The sequence below is a fragment of the Lytechinus variegatus genome, chromosome 2 (assembly GCF_018143015.1).
Source record: "Lytechinus variegatus isolate NC3 chromosome 2, Lvar_3.0, whole genome shotgun sequence".
NCBI lineage: Eukaryota > Metazoa > Echinodermata > Echinoidea > Temnopleuroida > Toxopneustidae > Lytechinus > Lytechinus variegatus.
The window spans coordinates 12,574,082-12,597,641 of record NC_054741.1 but is presented as its reverse complement, the minus strand read 5'-3'; the positions used below and the strand labels follow the sequence as shown (position 1 = coordinate 12,597,641).

General features: G+C 35.8%; 1 protein-coding gene across 1 annotated transcript in view; it reads right to left on the bottom strand.

The window, feature by feature from the left end:
- LOC121407348 (1-phosphatidylinositol 4,5-bisphosphate phosphodiesterase gamma-1-like) overlaps positions 1-12,323 on the bottom strand; it is a 69,508-nt gene extending 57,185 nt beyond the window's left edge. Inside the window, 1 exon segment of the mRNA XM_041598389.1 lies at positions 12,067-12,323. Within this exon segment, the coding sequence (XP_041454323.1) occupies positions 12,067-12,259 (193 nt within the window). The 5' untranslated portion in view covers positions 12,260-12,323.
- Positions 12,324-23,560: the final 11,237 nt, after the last annotated feature.

Sequence of the window (23,560 nt, the reverse complement as noted above, 5' to 3'; positions counted from 1 at the left end):
CCTTGGTCATGTGACGTGAAACTCATGCAGGATGTTCAGTGATACTTGATTAACCTTATGTCCAAGTTTCATGAACTAGGTCCATGTATTTTCTAAGTTATGATGACATTTCAAAAACTTAACCTCAGGTTAAGATTTCGATGTTGATTCCTCCAACATGGTCTAAGTTCATTGACCCTAAATGACCTTTGACCTTGGTCATGTGACATGAAACCCTACTAGGATGTTCAGTAATACTTGATTAACCATATGGCCATGACGTCATTTCAAAAACTTAACCTCAGGTTAAGATTTGATGTTGACGCCGCCGTCGGAAAAGCGGCGCCTATAGTCTCACTCTGCTTTGCAGGTGAGACAAAAGTGAATGAAAATTGAACACTATTAAACATTATGTACACGAACAAGCAGCTGGAAACTGCGATGCGAAACCATGCCCAGAGCTAAAAAAGAGATTGGCTCTGGAAAACTGAACATGACTCCATAGACAATCATTTGAATAAAAAATAGCAAAAAAATAGTAAATAGTAAGGACCTCCCTCATCACTGATGTCAAAAATCGGCCAAGAAAATGCCTCCCTGTTTTTAAAAAAAATAGTAAGATAGCAATAGCAAGGACCTCCCTCATCACCGCTCTCAGAAAAACCCGGACGATCAACTACTATCTTTTTTTACTTGGCCTTAGACATTCTCTTTACAACTGGCTACCCAGAGTAAAACCACAGATCTAAACAACAATTGATGTTAACCCCAGATTCATAACATGGGCCGTTGAGTATGGAATTTCCTCATTCACATTGCTATTAGAAAGGCAATGAACTCAAAGGCCCAAGGGGGCCAGTCAAATATATTGCTGTACACTTGCATGACCAAAAAAAAACGTGTTTATTCAAAGAGGTGTTTTTCAGTTTTTGACGCGGGCCGCGCGTGCACTCGTTGAGGGCATCAAAAACACCGATTTTATAAAAAAGGTGGTTTTGAGAGACTGGTCAATTGTCAATCGCAGGGTAAAACATTAACATGTGGGGTATGTTTTCTTTTCCAAAGCTTTTCTTTTTAAGACTAGCAAAATGTGTTTAGGGTAGGTTTTTTCCTCAAGCTTTTTCTCCCGGGTGGCGACAACTTGTTTAGGGGCCAAAATGTGTAAATAAAGCCTGCGAAAAACTTGTTTTGGGGGGTTACTTTGCATGCAGAGAAAAATTCGTTCACGGGTTATTTGGAAATAATTTGGTCATGCATGTGTACATCAATACATTTGACTGCCCTGCCCTCCCCCCCCCCCCCCCCCCCGATTGTATAGAGGTAATGCACATTCCTACTATTGATTACAATGATAAACATACAAATAAATTGCATAGGATCCTGCGGTCCGTCTCATAAAGCTGTTTTTGTAAGTTAAGGGCAACTATAAGAATGACTGGTGATCCTTTCTTGTGGTAAATGGTATTCATCAAGATGTTCATTAGCGATGATTTAGCATGTAAGAAAGGTTCACCAGTCAAAAGTCATTCTTAACTTTATACAGCTTTATGAAACACCCCCTGGCAAGGTTCACTTACAATACATGTATTATACTAATAAAAAATTCAATATGATTTACGTATATGTCGTTCCAAACTTGCAACATTGGTCTATTTTGATAAAAATCGCAAGTTCACAAAGCAAAGAGAGAAAAATGTGCACCCCTAAAAGAAGAAAATAATTGATTTATCTACAAAATGATGGTCCTTTGAACTTTGAAGCATGATCAGGAGATCACTAAATTGTGCAAATAAAACCTTTCATGATGATGCATTTATTTTCAGACTTCTCATGTGTGTAAACAAGGTAGGCTGCCATTTCATGGACTACTCCAATTATTTGAATTGTGTATTAGTATTCTGACTCATGCAATGTATTTTTTCATTTCCAAGAAACAAAACCAATTACTCTATTGAGAGAGCTCTTGTGATTTACTTTTTAACATGTATCATTTTATCATCCGCTCCCCCCCCCCCCCCAATATTTCAATCTGGAAATAAAAATGAATAAAGTTATCTGGCCATACATGTAATATCACCAATACACTAATCTATTTTTCAGATCAAACACAATATACCTGTCAAAGCTCAAGTCCACCTCAGAAAAATGCTGTTTTCAATAAATACAGAAAAATCAAATTAGCATGATGCTGAAAATTTCATCAAAATCGGATGTAAAATAAGAAAGTTACAAACATTTTTAAGTTTCGCTTATTTTTAACAAAAAAGTGATATGCACAATTCAGTGACATGTACATGTAAATGAGACTGTTGATGATGTTCTTCACTCACTAATTCTTTGTTTTTTATTGTTTGAATTATACGATATTTCATTTTTACATATTTGACAATAAGGACAAACTTGAATGATAGTATTAAACAATGCTATAATTCCACATGTTCAAGGAAGAATTAATTGTTGTTTCGCTTCACGAGAAGAAAATGAGAATATTTCATATAAAATACAAAAGAAATAGTGAGTGGATGACGTCATCAGTGTCCTCATTTGCATTCTGACCAGGATGTGCAAAACTGTTTTGTGAAATAAAGCAAAACTCCAGGCAAAATTTTAGAATATCATAACTTTCTCATTTTACATCTGATTTTGATAAAATTTTCAGTGTTATACATGTATATGCTTGTTCGATTTTTCTCTTTTTATTCCAATAAACTTTTTGTTCGAGTGGAATTGTCTTTTAAATTATAAAAAATTTCCAGGCATTAAAATATCTGATATTTCCATATTCATACCAACCCAAAGTAGACCCTTATGGGAAAAGTTCTCAAAGGTTTATGAGCATGCACAGTATGGTCTGATTAGTAGGCAAGGCGTGAGCAGCCGACGATGCCCATACACTGCCGAGTGCCAAAATACCCACGACCTTGCTTGGAAAAATCTCTGCGAATGTTCTCTTAATTTAGGCAAGTACCTATTTAGTGGGTATTTTCTTTCAGAGATATTATCATATTTACATGTAATTTACCATCACATTGGCAAATACCTGGTATTTTCTGATCCAGGTAGATCAGGGCTAATTTCCCGATCAGAGAATACTTGATATTCTTAAACTTCAAGGTGGTTTATTTCCTGACTTATTTCCAGGTATGTTTACCTCACATGACTTTAAATTCAAACTCAAGAAAATCTTTTGCAAGCAGGAGTTATACTGGGAATTTAAACATATTTCATCTTCCCATGTTTGAACGTTGGTTTTAATGAAAGAAGAAATATAAGAATATTTCTTATTTAAACCAATCGAAAGATAACAAATAAAAGATACAGATATCAAAATATAACAGAATAGATAACATAAAACAGAGCAGGCCTCATTCTTCCTAGTACCTGGGAAGGATATCATCTGAAAATAAAAATTTTAAGACTCCCTTTACAGGGGAATTAACATGTACATATATATGCTCTGAAAATCGATACAGTATAATATTGGTAAATCTACTACATGTATACTGTACTATATATTAAATTTGATACTTGATATTTTGTGTGCTGGTATCAATCCTATTTCTTCATATTGATTACTCAGGCGGATGTCAAATCGTTAATATCATTATGATTTGGTACCTTTAGTTTCTTCTTTTCATTTGATATTCAAGACCAGACTGGATGTCTTTTGTTAATGGTTCATACATTTTATTTTTTCAAATCAAGCTTCACAATGAAATATTCAATATTTCTACCCCACTAAAATTCTGAATGAAAGTTTTACACATGTAATGTACAAGCCTTGAAATAAGCAGCCACAGACCGGGTAATTTAAAAACAAAATTGCCCCTGGTTCACAGGGTTTTAACACGAATCAGGGACAATTAAAAAAATATAATAAAATACAAAGAATATAACAGTGAGTCACACAGCACAATTTTTCTGCTCAATGGCAAGAACAGCTTCCGCACTTTTTAAAGGCTTGTGTACATGTACATGTACGTACTTGCCAGAGCTGGGATCTGTTTCATAAAACTTGTTACATGTATAATAACAAAATAATATGCAGTGACAGTTTAAAGCTATTGAAATCATTCAGTTTTACTGGCTAATAGTAAATTTGCTATAGAAATTATGCATCTCTTTTAATAACAAGTCTTATGAAACAGGACTCTGTTTTATGCCTGATAACACACTTAGCATTAAAACGCATCGTGCCAAACAGTTCACTCTGCAATACAGAGTTTAAAAGAACACAGTACATGTACATGTTGCATATCAAAATGGTATTCATATTTTTCAGGCATAGTTCCTTGTTCAAATGAAATTTGAAATATTCTGTCCTTCCCCTGAGTTTTCCATTTTTAAGAGGTTAAATAAAATGTTGGATACAGGTACATGTATTCATAGGGGGTTCTGATCCAAGAATCACATTGAACATTGCTCTTCGCTTCCTTAAGCCAACACAGAAAAAAATAGATCTAGGATAATAGGAACTTAACAAATATCACCAGGATCTTGCTTTATGTTATGACCTCCATTTAGATTGTATCTAGGGGACTTGGACTGATAGTATCTTCCAACAAACTGCTTTTGTCCATGGCGACCAAAAGCAAACAGGAATGGCCAAAAATATTTTGAGTTGACATAACTGCTCAAGGATTAAGCAACATAATAGGATAGTAAAGGGTAAATGCCCTGAGTTGAAACTCATCATTCAATAGATCATGCCCCATACACAATCAGGACTTCTACTTGACTTGACATCAGCTCTATTCTAAAGGATGTAAAAAATAAGAAAAAATAAATAAAAAAAAAGACTATATGATTTATTAATAAATAAATAGAATATGTTGTTGTTGTTTTTTTTTTTTATTGCTTTGTGGGATGCATGTCCTGTGCACCAATTGCTGCTGAGATCTTACCTACAGGTACATGTAGCTGCTATGAAGTCAAATCATCAAAATGTACAAAGCTCTTTCAAATCTTTGAGCCTATGGTTATTTCATCTAACAGAAGACAAAGCTGTTTATCTGCTCTAAAATCATTCTCGTAACCCTATTTCATGTATAACCATCACTGTGTCCTACTTCAACCATATATGAGGCACAAATATTCATTAAAACCTAAGAAAATCACTCTCAATTGAAGAAGGCTGTCAATCAACAACAACACCTTTACCCGGTAAGGACACATACGATAGAAAAAAATAACATCATTGTTACTCAATCTGCAGTCCACAACTCTCTTTTTTTCCGTCACGCAGGACTCAGAAACGATGCAAAGTCAGGTCAAGTTGCATCGTTTAACCATTTCCTGGCATGGCAGGCTAATAGGTAACATAATCACGATGGAGTAAAATAAAGTACATGTTCACTAGTAGGTCCACTTGAATATCTGGATCAAGGGGATTCGTTAAACAGTTTTCTTTGAAATTCGCCATCAGTTTTTGAAATCCGATGTAGCAGATAAATACACAGGGTTTGAGACCTAGAGGCTGTTCTCACTACATTCCTAAAACTAGTTTACTGGAAACTAGTTTAGTGGAAACTAGTTTAACGCGTAGTGAGAACGGTCGAAGCGGTCTTGGAAGCGATCTTCTAAACCAGTTTGGAAAACCACCTTGTGATGTAGTTTTCAAGATCGCTTTGCCTTGTTAAACTGGTTTTAGCGTAAGTGAGGACACAACCATTCTTCAGGAAGCGATCTTCGCACATTTTGAGCGCGCTACTCCACACGACAGGTGTAGAATGACCATGCTGCGGTTTCGAATTTCGCGCGAAACGTGTCACCCCACTGAGAGCATTTCCATAGCAACAAGAGCGCTTTACGTGAAGTGATTTTGAAAACCACTTTCGTGTGCTCAATTGGGAACGCTAGCAAAGCCATCATCCAAACTGGTTTCCTGAATCAGCTTCCAGTAAACTAGTTTTAGAAAGCATAATGAGAACGGCCTCCTATACTGAAATGTCCAAAACAACCCCATAGTAATTTGAAGGAAAAAAGCTGTACAAAATTAAAATGGAGTAACCATATGAGAGTAAATAATGATTTTCATAATAAACAGGAAAAATTGTCTATTTCATATTGACGTTCAAAAAGCAGCAAACCATGAAAGAAAATGTTTATCTAATTACACTATGTAGATCCTACCTGATTTTTTTCACTCTGTTTTGTTTTTCCTCATTTGTGTCATTATACCCTATACTTCATACAGTTTCAGAAACTGAGGATGAAAAGTGTTAAAATGTGTGGGAGGAAGTGCTTTAGTCACTATTCATAATATGAAAAACCAAACAAACAAGTACCTGAACCAAAGACTTGTAAAAATGGACAATTTAAGTTATCAAATAAAGATAAATGTATAATGGAACACTTTAGCCAGTGTATACATGTACCTGCGTATGGATGGAAAGTGCTTTATAATTTAATCATATTTCCCCATCAAGAATCACCATTTTGTCAATAATACAAAATGATTTCCTGATAGAATCAAATCAATTACTGATATCAAGAATTCAATTTCTTCATCAAGAAATACAAGTGGTAATTATGGTTTGCCACATACGTACATCAGTATTTATTAAAATATCCTGGGCCCCGTCATATAAAGAGTTATGATATGATTGATCCAATCAAACACAACTATGGAAAGCCAGCAACGCCAACATCTAAAATGGCATGTTCGCACAAAAAGTGTTCTAGGTACATTCATCTTTGTCTTTCAGTGTTCTCTTGTTTAATGTCATTGAGCACATTTCTTGCAGAAAAATTATGACAATGATGGATTTCCATATAACTTAGGTTGATTTGATCAATCTCAACTCTGAATTACAAACTGTTCCTATAGTGTAGTGACAGGCCCTATAGCATTGTAGAAGAGCGTGGCAAAAAAATAAATACAGGTCCTTCACGTTAACAACAGGGTACTTCTGACCATTATTTGAACTCTTACTAATTTAAAACCCTTGCACAAGGACCAATTCAAAGCTGCTCACTTCCTTCGTTTCCTCAATGGGCCTTTCATATCTACATTTAAAATCAGAAAAGAAACACTTTTATTTTATTACAAAAGAACTTTACAAGATTTTTTCGTCCCATCAAACCCTTGTGCTTGAAGATTATACATTCTGTCCTGGGTCTAATGATGTTAAAAAAATATCTGCATTTCATTATTAGAGAGGCACCCCCCCCCCCTTAGTCTGCAAGCACAGACCTTTAGTTCTCCCAATTTGCATGGTGCATAATTCGTAGTCCGAAGTAGTGAGACTAGATTCACTATGTCTGCCCCCCCCCCCCCCCCCCCGGCTGGCTACTTCATGTCCTCATGGTAATTTTTACAGATAATGGTGAACAGTAGAGTGTGTAGGAAGATATTTTTACAAACATGCGACCGATACAGTATTTACATTATACTTTGGTGCATCCATCTATATTTTGATCAATTTTGGCACAGTCAGTCATTAGTACCCACACTTGCGTTTGATTTATAGCCATTATTTTTTTCTGGATCTATACAGAAAAAAGGTAGGCCTATTTTACATGAAACCTAAAGTATTTTTTTAGTACTGCTAAAAAGGGACAGCTTTTTTTATGTTGGCCAGGAGATGAGGTTGGTTAGCAGAGTTGTCCGGGCAAATGAAGGACGAACGAATACACGTAAGAGGGTCAGAATGTATTCTGTATTAGATCAAATGCCATGGAATATACAGTCATATATTATTCAGGTGAGGAATAGAATAGGTAATCTTCATACATGTACACAACTGAAATGTGTTTACAGAATTAGTGTGGGAGGGCTAATATGACGCCCACCCACTCCCAATTTCTCTATAGAAATGAGAGAGGGAAGAAATATCAGGAAGGATCAGTGCGTGAAATATCATTTATAACCCTGATGATGACAAACTATAGAAATTTCCCTGATTTAGAAAATTAAATCAATTCATTGATTGATCTTACGGAACAAGTCATAATGTAGGCCCAGATGGGGAGGGGTTGTTTTGATGGATTGGGACTAGGATTTGCGGTGCATCTGTCTTTTCCTTTTCTTGTCATTTTGTTCTTTATTTCATTTCCTTAAAGGGGAAGTTCACCCTGAAGAAAACTTTGTTGCAAAAATAGCAGAAAAATAGTAAAAAATATTGGTGAAGGTTTGAGGAAAATCCGTTAAAGAGTAAGAAAGTTATTAGAGTTCAAAGTTTTGGATTTGTGACGTCATAAACGAGCAGCTGCCCCATGTGTTATGTAATATAAAATGCATGAATTTCAAATTTTGCATGGTTCCTGATGACTTAATTTTGTTTTCTATTCATGATCGGGTGTGAAATGATTTGTCTATTGATATACAAAAGGTACAGTGAAAACCATTTTCAATTTTCTGAGAAAATGACATTTCATTGATTTTTTACCATTCGCTATGTAGGAATGCTGCTCGCATATGACGTCACAAATCAAATAATTGAAATTCTAATAACTGTTTAATTATTTGATGAATTTTTCTCAAACCTTCGGCAATATTTTTTATTATTTTTTCTGCTATTTTTACAATAAAGTTTTTGTCAGGGTGAACTTCCCCTTTAAGCTTTCTTGAAATAAAAAGCAAGAAAGGACCAACTCAAAATGATGTCACTGCTCTTGCTATTATAAGCAATTGGTCTGAATGTGTGCACATAACATGTACATGTAGGTACCCTGTGTGGCGATATTGCAAATATCATTTTGAACATTCATAATAGTGCAATAAAGCACACATAAAATGATTAATACTTCTATGAAGTTAAGCTAAGAACAGCCATATAAATAATAAACGAAATGTTGGATTTAGCACAACAGGGTATTAAGTTCTGTAGGGCATCATACATGCACTGTATAACTGTATACATAGTATGGTATGTGTAATGACTAATGTTTTTTGTTGTTCTTTGATTTTACTTGCACCTTGATTGATACATATAAACCTGAGTTTACTTTAAAATTTGTCAGGTCATGATTGTAATTATTCTTATTGCCAATAAAGAATAATCACAATCAATTTTTGTCAGGGTGAAGGCACCTGTAAAATAATTGTGATAGGAATTGAGAAATGAATTAATGTGTCAGCATTCAATTAGGACTACATGTATGTTACAAGACTACAATGATGAAAATTGCATTATGGGTAATGAACTTGTCCAGATTGAGTGGCTGAGGACTTAAATTCTAAATTTTAGAAAATGACTAGATATGCAACAGATTGATCACACTTTGACAACCATTATTTTGCAGGTTCCTGATACATGTACTTAACTTTATACTCTTCACAAGGCTGTTTTCTGATTAATCGCCAGTAATTATCAATGACACTTGAAAATCAGACTTATTAGCCAGGTTCGGAGTGATCGCCCAAAGTGATTTGAAGTGTGTAGGATGAAAATGAAGAATGATGGAGCTTATAGTTTACTCAGAAAGTACATGTGTATACATGGGCCTTTTCACTCTGATTCACCCAGATGCATTTCATTTATGGATTAAATGGGCCGGGATACTGTCAGGCATTGTATTAGCATTACTTCATGTTTACAAAATGATCAGCCAACAGGGAATGAGCATTATCTCTGAGAGTGCCACCATTTAGCGTTTCACAGAAACTTGTTCTTTCTATAGACCCAACTCTACACTATGTACATTACCTCAATATACAGTGATTGAGGTAATATATTGGAGAGTTGGATGTAATAGGAAGAACTGGTTTCTGTGAAGCACTGTTTTTTACGTGTGCATGTTACATGTATATCTGAATATACTTCGAGGAATGATGTCATTTAATGCAAAGCAGTGTACATACAGTAATAATCACCTTAACCAAAGAAGCTTGCAAATTTTAAACCAATGATTTATGTACATGTAATAAATAAAAAATAAATAAATAACAAATATATAAGGAAAATTTAAAAAATAATTTAAAAAAAATTAGTTCACCATCATCACCATTACTTTTACAATGTGGAAATTACTATTGCCATTTCCTACAGTGAAATTATCTCAATAGTTACACAAATCTGCCTAAAAAATTGTCTATTTCCTTTGATATAATTATTGGTAGTGTAGTAATTTTTTAAAAGAACTCAGGTGTTTTTTAGACATTTTCTAGTAACCTTTTTTTTCTTCGGAACAAAGAAGCATAGTAAAAAATATTTTTAAAAAAAAATCTTAAAGTTTCTGACTACATACTGTACATGTATGCTGCGAAAAACTAGGATGATTTTCACACCAATTCAAGAGTATACTGGTGTAACAAATCAACATGATTGCAGAGATGCAAAGTTCAAAGACCAGCTATGCATGAGATTTTCTGTGAACTTGAGTGAGATCACAGACATTGTGTACAATGTATATGGGGATAGGCTGTGATAGTTGCGTGAGACAGATTTGAGGGGATGAACAAGAGTCCAAAATGCTTGAGTCTCACACATAATGCGTGAGACTTGGTAGCTCTGTGATTATTAACAGTAGAATGCCTTTTTAACCAAATTTTCCAACATGACTATTGAGTTAAATGCTTTGGTTGGTTATAATTTCATCATGGTACCTCTTTTGGTATTTCATGTTACTGTTATTTATGTTCATCTGCCTTTCTTGAGAAAGGAAGGGCCATCATGTCATGGGCTCTCTTTTACTATTTATTATTCAGTTTATAAAATGCGTCTGAAAAACTTTAACACTATTTGTTTATTGATATTCATTTAATAAAGTGATGTAGATTATTAATGAGAAACTATAAGCTCTGAATCCTTCAAACAAATCGGAAGTGGGCATGAACACACTGCAGAAACTTAGTCATACTGAACTACAATCTACTGGACATTATAATGAAACTAATTAGCAATGTGGCTTTGAAGAACAATCCCAAACATACTGACCAGTTGGTTTCATTCCCTGTTAAAGGACTTCAAACACTGCTCTATCCACAGCTACACTTAAAAACATGGAAATTACACGCATCATACTACCCTAGAAGATTTCTATTAATTACCGGAGTATCACAATTTGACAAATACACTGTAAAGACAAGCACAATTGTAATTAGATTCTAAAAGATCAAAACTCTTATCATAAGATTAATTCTTGTCTTAGAGTCCATATAAAAAATGAATATTTGCAGTACAAATGATCAGCATTCATCCAGACTTTTATATGAAGGATATAAAGATGCGAAACATTTTAACAGAAAAAGAATTCTAAATCTTACCATAGATTTGCAATGTTATATGAGACACAATTTCCATTTTCATTAAAAGGCAGTGTCTTATACTTCTGCTCTAAATTTGAAATTAGAGGAGGAATTGCATGAGAACTAGATGATTGTGTCATCAATTTTATGAGACAAGCTTCTCTCTGTTGCTACCTGCCAAACTTTTGATACAGACATTCAATTAAAGTGTAATATCTATCGGTTAGTCAAGAGATATCACAGTTTACAGAACACCTTTCAGATATGTGCATGCTCATTTCAAATATTGCATCTCTCTGATGCAGTACACATTTTGAATATTCCCCAGACTGAAAAAGATTTGACAATTTTATGTCAGATATACCACTGGTGTCTGGCCTTTTCTCCCCTCTCTCTCTCTCTTTGTTGTTCTTCTTCCTTCTCACTTCTCCACTTCCCACCCCTGTTTATACATGTATATATTCTTTAGTTTTTCTTGTTAGCTCAGCGCGGCAGAGGGACAAGACTGTGTGCATGTATCTTGCCGAAATCTTAACAACTCTTTCACTGTCGGGCCAAGTGAATCTTTATTTTCAGTTCGTAACTGATTTTAATGTACTCACTTGTTATCTTACTTATCGCTTATGAAGTTCAAAATATGACAACATAATTAATATGACTACCCCAGCCAATCAAAATCAAGGTTACCATGGTAGTTGCCATAATGGCAAAGTTACAACAATTGTAACTCTTTATGAAACGAGCCCCAGATTTTTAATGTTCTTGATTTCGTTCCAACGAAAGGGTTACCAGCCATTTGCAAAGGCCTTGTAACTTAAGAACAGCTTTATGAAACACACACACCAGTTGTCTATTTATCTATCGATGAAATATTAAAATTAATTTAGTTGACTCACTTGCTCCTTCAGTTCGTCCTCCCTGCCTCCTCCATACAACCTGCCTGGTCTCCATGTTGACCTCGAAAGACTTCCGCTCGGGTCTCTTGCGACCATAGAATCGGGTCAAGAGCGTACCAAGGGCCAGGTTGTGCTGCATGCTGTGTATGTCCTGTTCGGTTAGCTCCATGGTGCCGTTCTGTATCACCGCCATCTTCCAGCACCAGCAGTCAACACCAATGACCCCCCAAGGATCCTCTGTACGGCTCACCCGTCACAGCAGCAATGGCTGATTAAGATTCCCAAGCTCCACAAACAATCTACAAAGAATAAGAGAATGGAGATTTTTTTTACCCCTCAGGACTATGTGCAAAATAATTAGACCAGTGTTTCACTAAGATTTAAAGTCACACTAGTCTTAAGTTACATTTAATGGACCTTTAAGTTTAATCACCATTACTTTTTCCCAAAGGGAAATCCACCAATTGAGTGGTATGCAATTACAAGACTTTTCAGAATACCAAGTCTTGTCACTACTCAATTAAGCCTTTGCACAGTCGCAATTCATACTATTGAAATTAGTAAGGCAAGGGAGAGACTAATATTATTTAGACTCTGTTTGGAGTTTTTTCTTTTTTTTTTAAATACTTTCTCCCCCTACACAGAAGGATAGCCATCATGCATGCAGTGTGAGGAATCATATAATTCATGATATTTATCGGCTGATCCAAGTATTTTACGATTCATATTTATCAGCCAATGCAAGTATTTTTTTTTATCTAAGTTGGCACTGCTCATGATATTGTCGCCCTCTAACCGTGTCTTGTATCTAGGCTACGATTACAAAGATTTTGACTTAGAAAGGCTGCATTTTGAGGCTGTCACAAGAAATGCGAAATTTCATTTTTTTTCCACCATTGTGAGTCGGATTTTGTAAATAATGTCTGTCTATGCATTAGACGTGTAAAGTTTATGTTCATTGCGTATCTCTTTAACTAGAATTGCGCAGATACGCTAATGCGTAGATGTACCTCGAGCGAAGTTCATGCAGGCTCCACTTCACTACCGCTACACTACACTCCATCTACCCGAACTTTGGGACCGTGAACTCGATCTGATATTCCGAGTGACAAAGGTGGGATCAAAAAGTTATTTGTTGTAAAAATTAAAGAAAAAAATATAACGAGAATTCCAGTTTAGCTTTTTGGAGCTGCAAGAGGAATTATCGCATCAAGTAAAAGTAGCGTAATGTCTTACTCTTCACCCTTATTTCACTCTGTGTCCATCCTCTGGTTATCCTCAAAATTGGTGATTTTGGGCCAGTATCTAATTCCTCACACGTATTATTCATTACCGATTTCAAAACATCGCATGCGATCGGTCGCAGGCCAATTTATATTATATTGGATGTCTCAGAAAATACCAGAAATATTCGAAGAGTTTGGGAAAATATTCCACTGATTCTTGGGATCAGGGAATGCCTGCACGAACTTCGCTTGAGGTAGTGCAGACGTAGACAAGGGGGACTGCGCAGACTTAGGGGAACTTGCCATACCATATACTTACAACCCATTTACATTTAAGTTTGGGCTCAGTCAAAAGTAACCTTAAGAAAACAAGTATATTTTGGAGCAACATTGCTGTCTCCAAAATACTCGGTGCGCATAGTCATAGATGGCAGAGCGATGGCATACTTCGGTCTCTGTTATGTTGGTTGTTCCGCTGAACTCCGTTGTCTCCACTCACCAATAAAGAGATCGAAGTTCTAGCTTGAATCGTACAGGGACTCAATCAGTCAATGAACATATGTTTATGTCATGTATGTATTAAGTTCAGATAAAACAGGGAAGTGAAGTTGCACAACAGCCAAAGTAAGTTAAGTCACTGTTTTTTCCCCTTTTATGTTGATTTTTCCCCGGTTTTGGTGCATTTCAGGCCAAAACGGCATGATAATCTTTAATTTGGTATGGTCAGTTCCCCCATATCTGCACGGTCTCTCAAGTTTGCGCGCCCGCATATCTGCGCGATTCTAGTAAAAGAAGATATGCAACGCGCACGAACTTTACACAATACATAGGCAGGTATTCATTAAAAAATCCGACTCAAAATGGTGGAAAAAAAATGAATTCAGGGCATTTCATGTGACGGCCTCAAAATGCAGCCTTTGTCATCAAAATCCCCGAATCGTGTGCAAAGTGAATGAGTGCGCAGACATGGGGCCCACCATCATACAGTTCTTTTTATTTTTATGACATAAAGACAAAAATTGATAAGACCCATTGGGGGATTTTGCATTGTTAACCCCCTATATAATCCCCTAATGCAATGGTGGCTGCACGATAGCGAGCCGTCTTGTACGAGGATAATTTTTTTTTTTAATTAAAAATGTTTAAAAAAACTCCAATGACGTGACGGTCACGAAATAGACAACTGCCAGCTGCCTACACAGGTCCAACCGTCCCTGGCTCCATGGAGAGTAAGCCTACGTTTATTACAATCACCTGACAATGATTTTTACTCTCCCGGAGCCTCCTGGCTAATCATACAGTTGCCACAATCTACCACACAGACTATGTTGACTTCCTGCCGGCGCTGCGGCCAAAAAATAACCACTGCCACTTGCACTGACTAAGTTAGATCACAAATGAACTGATGAAACACACACGTTCACTTCATCACATCGGATTTTTTTTACTTTCTTGCGCTGGATTTGTAAATACTGCAGTTTCTTTGATATCAGAAACGATGAAAAATACAAAATGCCTTACCATATAACTACTACTGTGACCTGAAACATTAGAATAATCAAGTTCAACACTATTTCCAAAAGTTGTATGACGGTGATACTGCAGAGTCTCACTTAGTCCTATTCGTATACAATGGTGTGGCGCTGGCCATATAGATCTATATAATGTTTATCAGTTTTACTTCCGTCTTAGTGCTCTTGGTTGAACTAAAGAGGGAGCTCAATGCGATCAGTTCTACGAGTTTGTTGATCTGAGATTTCGGATGATAGAGGGGAGGGGGCATGACCCTGGGAAGCAGGGGAGCACCTCCAAGATTTTCCACAAGGGGTGCTTCGTGTATTATTTTCATTAGGCAGCACCCCCTCCTCTGGGATTCTGGTAGGTGGGTAAAATTTGAGAAATGTATGTAAAATGGCCAACATTATGTGTTGAAACCCTTTTGATTGTTTTTTGCTTGTCAAATGTTGTGGTACCAAAACGACCTTCAATTTAAAGTGAACCTCTTTTCAAATTTACTTTAGCACCCCCCCACCCCCCCCCCCCAAAAAAAAAAAAGTTGCCATGGCCCTGGGAAGGGAAAGGAAAAGGGAGTGAGGAACTAGAAAAGGGGAAAAGATGAAGAGAAAGAATATGGAAAGGAAGAAGAAACCACAATAAGGAAATATCAGGAGATTTCTTTAAAGAAAGTTTTATAGCAGGGTTTAGTGGGCGACTATAATTATGTCGGTTATTTACCACTTACCAATAAATTGCACGCCCGCCGGGATTGCACAATATACTTTTTTTGTTAACCGCACCAAAAACCGTTAGTTTTATAAAAACAATTAAACTATCACTTTGTGTCATTTTCATTTTCCTACTTTGATATCATGCGATGTTTGTCTGTCATTTTGACAAACTTAATATTGTGATTACTCCCATCTATCCGCCTCCTTGCCCTTTCATACCCTACTGGGATTCATGGGGCCGATCGGTGAACCCCCCCCCCCCCCAGAAGAAAGGGGAAAGGGAACTTGAGGAGGGAAGAAAGGCGAGGAGAAAGGAGGAAGGTGAAAGAAGGGAAGGGGAGTGAGAAGGGAATGAAAGGAATGGGGGAAAGTGAAGAAGAGAAGGAAAAGAATGGAAAGGGACGGGAAGAATGAAGAGTAAGAGATAAACATGAGAAGAAAGATAAGTAAAAGTTGAAAATAAAATAGAATAGAGGGACTCTCAGAGAAAGAGAAGCAAAAGAAGGAAAAGAGATAAGGGTGAATGGAAAAGAGAAGCAAAAGAAAGGAAAAGGGGTAAAGGGAAACGGGAAAAAGGAGTGAGGAACAAGAAAAGGGGAAAAGATGAAGAGAAATTATACGAAATGGAAAAAGAAGAAACCAGAATAAGGAAAATCAAGAGATTTCCTTTAAAAAAAGCTTACAGCAAGGTTTAGTAGGCGACCAGGCAAATAATTATATCGGTTAATTACCACTTATCGATAAATTGCACTCCGGGATTGTACCGTATACTTTTTTGTTTACCGCACCCAAAAATCTTCGAGTCTGCTCAAGGAAAGAGTATAATTCTCAAATTGTGATACTATCAGTTTGCGTGATTCAATGTCCTAGTTTGATATTGTGAGGTTTATCTGTCACTAAAAGAAAGAATATATATATATATATATTGTAAAGAAATTGATGAAGAGAACAATGGTAGGCGTAGCTTAAATCAAGGTTCCCCAGAGATATGTGATGCCGATTGGTTAGGGCGAACCCAATCCGATTGACCGTCAGATAGACAGATTTTCGACACTATAGGCTTGTCATTGTACTAAACCCACCTTCACCTGACAAAGGAAATTATAATTGGAATAGTGTCGAAAATCTGTCTATCTGACGGTCAATCGGATTGGGTTCGCCCTAACCACTACAACCCGTCTCTGTGGTCTAGTGGTTAAGGCACCGGCGTTCAAAGCTGGGGGCCCGGGTTCGATTCCCGGCAGAGAAATTTTTTTCGGCATCACCAATTTTTCCAAAGGGTAGATAGCTCTGCATGGGGAACCTTGATTTAAGCTACGCCTACCATTGTTCTCTTCATCCATTTCTTTACAATATTCTAATAAAAAAAAAGAGTTGCCAAAAGCTGTTGTAACATGTATAACTTTACACATGTATATATATATATATATATATATATATATAATTATATATATATATATATATAATATATATATATATATATTTATATATATATATATATAAATATTGACAAACAACAACTTCATATTGTGATTAAACCCATCTATCCGCCTCCTTGCCCTTTCTTACCTTACATGGATTCATGGGGACTATAGGCAAAAAAAAATGGGGAAAGAAAAGGAAGGGAGAAAAGTAAGGAGGAAGGGAAGGGGAGTGAGAAGGGAATGAAAGGAATGGGGGAAAGTGAAGAAGAGAAGGAAAAGAATGGAAAGGGGAGGGGAAGAATTAAAGGAGTAAGAAGATAGACAACAGAAGAAGAAAAAGGAAAAGTTTAAAACAAAAATAGAAGGACTCCTATATATAGAGAAAGACATGCAAAAAAAGGACAAGATATAGGGGAATCAAATGAATGGAAAAGAGAAGCAAAATAAAGAAAAAGGAAACGGGAAAACAGGACAACGGCAGTTTAAAGGTGAACGCCCTTTGCCCAGGCCTTACGTTGATGTATAAATAAAAGACAGGGTTTGCTAAGGCAAGGGCCTCACCCCCCCCTCCAGAAAAAAGGAAGGAGAGAAGGGAAAGAAGTGGAAGAGAATTTGGGGAAGGAAAAGTGGAAGTGAAAGTGGAAATGGGGGGGGGGGGAGACCGTGCCGAAAAGGCCTTGCAACATTTCTGATATAACAAAGATGGAAAAGGAAAAAAAATGAGTACAGGAACGTAACCAAAATTCAATCTATATATTAATGAAAAGCGTGAATCTCTGAGGCTTAAATCCCTTGTCGCCTCTTTAACCAAATTAAATAGATTGCAAGGGAAATAAAAGATATAGGTGGACCCTGGGGCTCAAGAGGCCACTGTCCCCTATAGCGCGAAAAGGCGACAGCAAAGGGAAAGAAGACCAGGGGGGGGGGCGAAAAGTAAGGGAAGGAAAAGGAAAAGAAGAGGAATCAAAGATAAAAGGGAAGAAAATGAGAGAGCAAACTTTGGCAAAAAGCAAAGCTTGTCACTAAGAAAAAATAAATAAATGAAAAATAAAAATCCGCTCGCGTTTCGGACTGCTTCTTCTTCATTTGTTCTCTATACCCTTTTACCACCGTTTTGGGGCCTAGTTGTGGTTAAGAGATGCAGCGCTCATTCATCCAGGTCTCTCCCTAAATTTGATTTTTTTTCTCCCCTTTTTAACCTTCGCCCTTTTTTTGGATGAGGTTTGTGAGTGCAAGATAGTGTCGATCCCGGCCTCATTCTTCCTTCTCCATTTGTCTTTTCTCCTCCCCTTTCTCTCTGCTCTTCCCACTTCCTTTCCTTCTCTACTTACTGTATATGATATAACAGGAGGCAACGCCTCCCTGCAGGCTCCCATTTTGCGAGGAAAAATAAGTTTCAACTGTTTTATTTTCCTATCACACTAATTTTTCAACACATTTTGATATATAGGCCTATACATGTTCTAACATTTTATTTCTTTCTGTCTTTACTTTCTTGTACTTTCCTTTGTGCTCTTTCTCTATCATACTCTCTTTATTGTTAAGAATAGGAACAAGGTAATTTTGGCCCCAACTTTTCAATCTCCCCTCCCATTCACCCTATTTTTGTTTTGTTAAGGGGATGCAGGACCATTCGCTAATGCATATTCCCCTCCCCCCCTCGTCAATATTCCTTATTTCCTCTCCCTCTTTCCTGTTATCTCTTTCACTTTCCCCATCTCTCTGTTTTATTGTGGGGGGGGGGGGGGTAAAGAGACTCACACATCCCCTTTGATGCTTGAGGCACTAATAGTGTCTTGACTAATTCTTGACACAAGGGTTTCTGTATCTGTGTGTATATTTGGTTTATATTCACTTGGTCTAACACCATTTTGGCCAAACCTACTTTCTACTATTAAGTGTTCTACACAATCCTTGGCCTACCAGTATTTTTTTGAAAGTTTGTCATACGAAAAAAGTTCATGAAAAGTTAATCTATAAACACTGAATGGGGTAAGGTCAAGTGGACATTAGTTAATGTGACCGTTAGTGAAGCAAACAATTTCTAATAAAAGACATGGGCCAGATTTCACAAAAATATATAAAAAACATCATTTTTATGATCAAATTACTTTTAGCCTATTAAAAAGCAGGGTTTAGGTAACCAGTAAAAGTAGCTTGTTACTTGCACTCAATGGCTCCAGATTTTTCATGTAACCTTTTTTTCAATTTAATCAATTAGCATTTACTTAAAAACCATTTTTTTCTTTCTACATATCAAATACTGGAATGTTGAATTGTGTGACAAAGATCTATACTCTGTCAATTTTTCAAGAATTCCTGGGATGCTAAACAGGCAACAACAAAGACATTCACATCTTATACCTATGAGATCGTCTCAACATATTAACATATTTAATTTAATCTGAGTGAATACATAGAGTAGTCATGTTTACATAAAGACCTAGCTGTACAGGAAACGTATGGCAACTAAATTTCCTTTAAATTAAGGAGAATGATGGATGGAGTATCATATATCAAGAAAAAAAATCTATCAACATCATTTTTTAAGCAACAAGGCCAGATGAAGTTTGCATGAGATAAACCTTGCAAATTGGAGTCTGTGGACTCAATTTCCATAATTCTGGAAAACAAATCCTTTTCAAAAGAAAAAAAGTTAATAAAAATTGAAAAATTAAGTTGTTTGTACCACATAGAAACCAGAATCCAAGTCACGTGATATATTTATGCTTTTTGGGAAAATTTCACTAAACATACAAATGAATAAATACAAATAAATGAATAAATGAGAAAATATATAAATAACTATAAATAAACAAATAGGGAATGAATCATAAAAACATAAATACATAATAAAATGAATGATCCTTTAATTAAAGGTGTTTTCCAAGTATGCATGTGCAATTTGCATACATTTGTCTGCTTTATTTAGTAGACAGAAGTTTATTTCTCCTCCACGGTTTAACTGAGGGAGAGCGAACTGACCAACACTGTCTGTGGTCTCTAATTGACTGTGTATTAAAAATAACTAGTCCAACTCAGAAAAATGTTGATTTGAGTCAATAGAGAACAATCAGACAAGCATTATAAAATGTTAAGCAATGGTAATTCAACATGTTCTGGGAGAAATAAAACTTTGCTTCACAGGACAATGAGAAAATTAGAATTTTTCATATTTCATACAATAAAATCCAAAGAAATATTGAGTGGATGATGTCATCAGTCTCCTCATTTACATAACGACCAGGATGTGCATATTTGTGAAATTATGCAAAACTTTAAAATATCATAAATTTATTTTACATCCAATTTTAATAAACTTTTCAGTGTTATGCTTATTGGATTTTTCTCTTATTACTCAAATCAACTTTTCGTTGGGGTGGACTTGTCCTTTGTATTGAGTATCATATTGGTGTGGTAGCATTCAAGTGGAACTATATTATAAGACTACACTGCTGATAATGTTGCAGTATGGGTCAGGAATCTGACCAGATTTGAGTAGCTGAGAACTTATGGTGGTGCTATATAAGGCTGCTGGTTCGTATTTGGTTTGAAACATTAACATGGGGAAAGTTTCAGATGAATTAACAATTATACATAAATTTAAATTTCAAGGTTTCCAAACTATACCCTAAGGATTTTACTACAATAATATTCCAGCTTAAGTGCATGTATTTGGTATCAACAAGATATCATCAATACAAAAATGTATCATTCAGCACATACAACTGTGAGCTTAAGTAAAAACAAATGTTTATAACGATAATATTTATTTATAGTACAGCACATACTTTATCATGTATTTAAACATCTGAAGTCTCAATGTGCCTCTTAAAGGGGTAATCTGGGCTGAAATTATATATATCAAAATAAAAAAGGTTTACAGAGCAAATGCTGAAAAAAATCATAAAAATCTGAAAGCAAATAGCGAAGCTATTGAATTTGAGTCTTATATATTGTGAAATGAATTCACACCAGGTACTTATTTACCTTACTGTACTTGGGAGTAAGGTAAATGTAGATAAGGCTTAATCTCTTGCTAAGGGACATTACTGCATATCTCTTTGTGAAACACAACCCAGGGTCCTATGACATAAAGACTTGTTATAATAATATAATCAGGGGGGTGTTTCACAAAGATTTAAGTATGATTTAAGTGGCACTTAACTGCCAATGCAACCTGACATGCAACGCGCAATCTGATTAATGTATACGTGGTGGTGTGCATCCTCTTAGCATGATCTGATCAATTCTGTCATATATTTTATACCGCACGCAACTAGACATTTTTAAGTGCGCCTCTAAATCATACTTAAATCTTTGTGAAACACCCCCTCTCCCTGGTTATTTAAAATGCTCTTTTGAAATATGGCACATTGAACATATCTAAGCACTTATAGATGTATTATTCATCAGATTCAATTAGTCATTTCTGCACACATTATATGCACATCCTACACTCCCTGTGGAGTGTTCCAGCCAGTCGCCAATGGGGCACACACAATGCTGGACAAGCTACAATGACATTCACATCCTACTGGGTACCCATTTAACACCTGGGTAGAGAGTGGCAAATTGTGGTTTGAAGCCTTACCAAAGGGTGCTGAGCTGCAGTGGGATTCAAACACATGACCCTCTGATAACAAAAGGAGAGTCAGAGCCACTACACCATAGCACTTCATAAATAACAAATGCACAAGTACTGTAACAAGTTTTACTATCAGCATATAAAATTAAGTGATTTCATTGCCTTTTAACTGTTATGGCAAATTTATTATATTAATGAGTATTATGAAACAGGCCCCATTTTAAAAACCTTTACCTGCAATTTTATAAGAGATATGTAAGTCTCAGCAGTTCTCATGACTTACATGACCTCAATTCAAATTTAATGAGATTACTTTTTTATTTAAACACATGCATACCTATATTCATGTTACATTCCCCTTGCATACAGATACTCTTAAGGAAATTTGCCATTCAATGGTACCTTGAATGGAATTCTAGCTTTGATAAGATTTCAAGCAATGTTACTATGGTAGTAAACACTGGATAGCAAAGTTGATCTCAGTTTAAGAAAAATATAATAGATAACTGGGAGGGACTACGCTTAAAACATAACATAATACCTAGTTGCATATATCACATAAACATAACACATACTTACTTATAATACTTAAGTTGACACAGGCATTTACAGTTGACATGTTCATATCTAGCTCTGATAACAACAAAAAACAAGCTGAATGCCTCTGGCAGTCTCGCCTGCATCACGCGATTCAATATAGCAGCAGTGCTGACTTTAAAAACAACAATTGAATAATTATTCACGAAAAACATTTGTAAGATAGTGATGTACAATTTTCGTTGACCTTAAATGAGCTTTGACCTGAGTCATGTGATGTGAAACTCATGCAGGATGTTCACTGATGCTTGATTAATCTCTTGTCCAAGTTTCATGAACTAGATTGAAATTTTTTTAAAGTTATGACATTTCAAAAACTTAATCCTTGGTTAAGTTTTGATGTTGATTCCCCCAACATGGTCTCAGTTCACTGACCCTAAATTACCTTTAACCTTAGTCATGTGACCTGAAACTCAGGCTGGATATTCAGTAATACTTGATTACCCCTATGTCTAAGTTTCAAAAGCTAAGTCTATACACTAATCTAAGCTATGACGACTTTTCAAAAACTTAACCTTGATTAAGATTTCAATGTTGATGACACCGCCACCATCAGAAGAGCAGCATCTATACCCTTGCTCTGCTATGCAGGCGAGACTAAAATGATTAACAAGCAAGTGGGGTTTGGGGCGCTGTTTCTGTTTAAGTTCCAAGCAGTGTATGCATGTGAATATTAAAAAAAAACCTTAACAGACAACAAAACAGACACATGCAAACAATATTAAACATCTGTGTACATGTAATATTTCATGGCAGTCTAATTTGGCTTTTTGAATATGTACTTCATAAAATTCCACTTTCAGGTATGTTTAGGCAAAGTGAATATATTGTGAATTTGAACACAACAAAATTGTGAAAATAAACATTGTTGAATTCTTGGTCTGATTTATATCAAACTTGTGAAGCATATGGTGTAAACAGCATAAGGCACCAAGGAGACCATTACAATTTAAAGAATGTAACATGACTAAATGCAAAGAGTAAATGCACTTGCATAGAAATGAAAATCATGAAATAAAAACTTATATACTTACACACAAAACATCTTTGGCACATTAATGGTAGCACACAACATACTTAAAATCTTAACTATATACTGCAACTACTTATACTACTACGACTAATATTAATAATAATACTGTTATTACATGTACTTCCACTAAAAATAATACAGATTACTTTTACTACAACTACTTCTACTACTACTACTACTACTACAACTACTACCACTACTACTACTACTTCTACTACTACTACTACTACTACTACTACTACTACTACTACTACTACTACTACTACTACTACTACTACAACTACTACTACTACTACTCCTACTAATCCTATTTAATGCAGCAAAGGCAAGCACACAAATTTAATTTTACCTTTATCACCAAAACATATGCAGTACTGGTTACTTACAAAACAAACTGA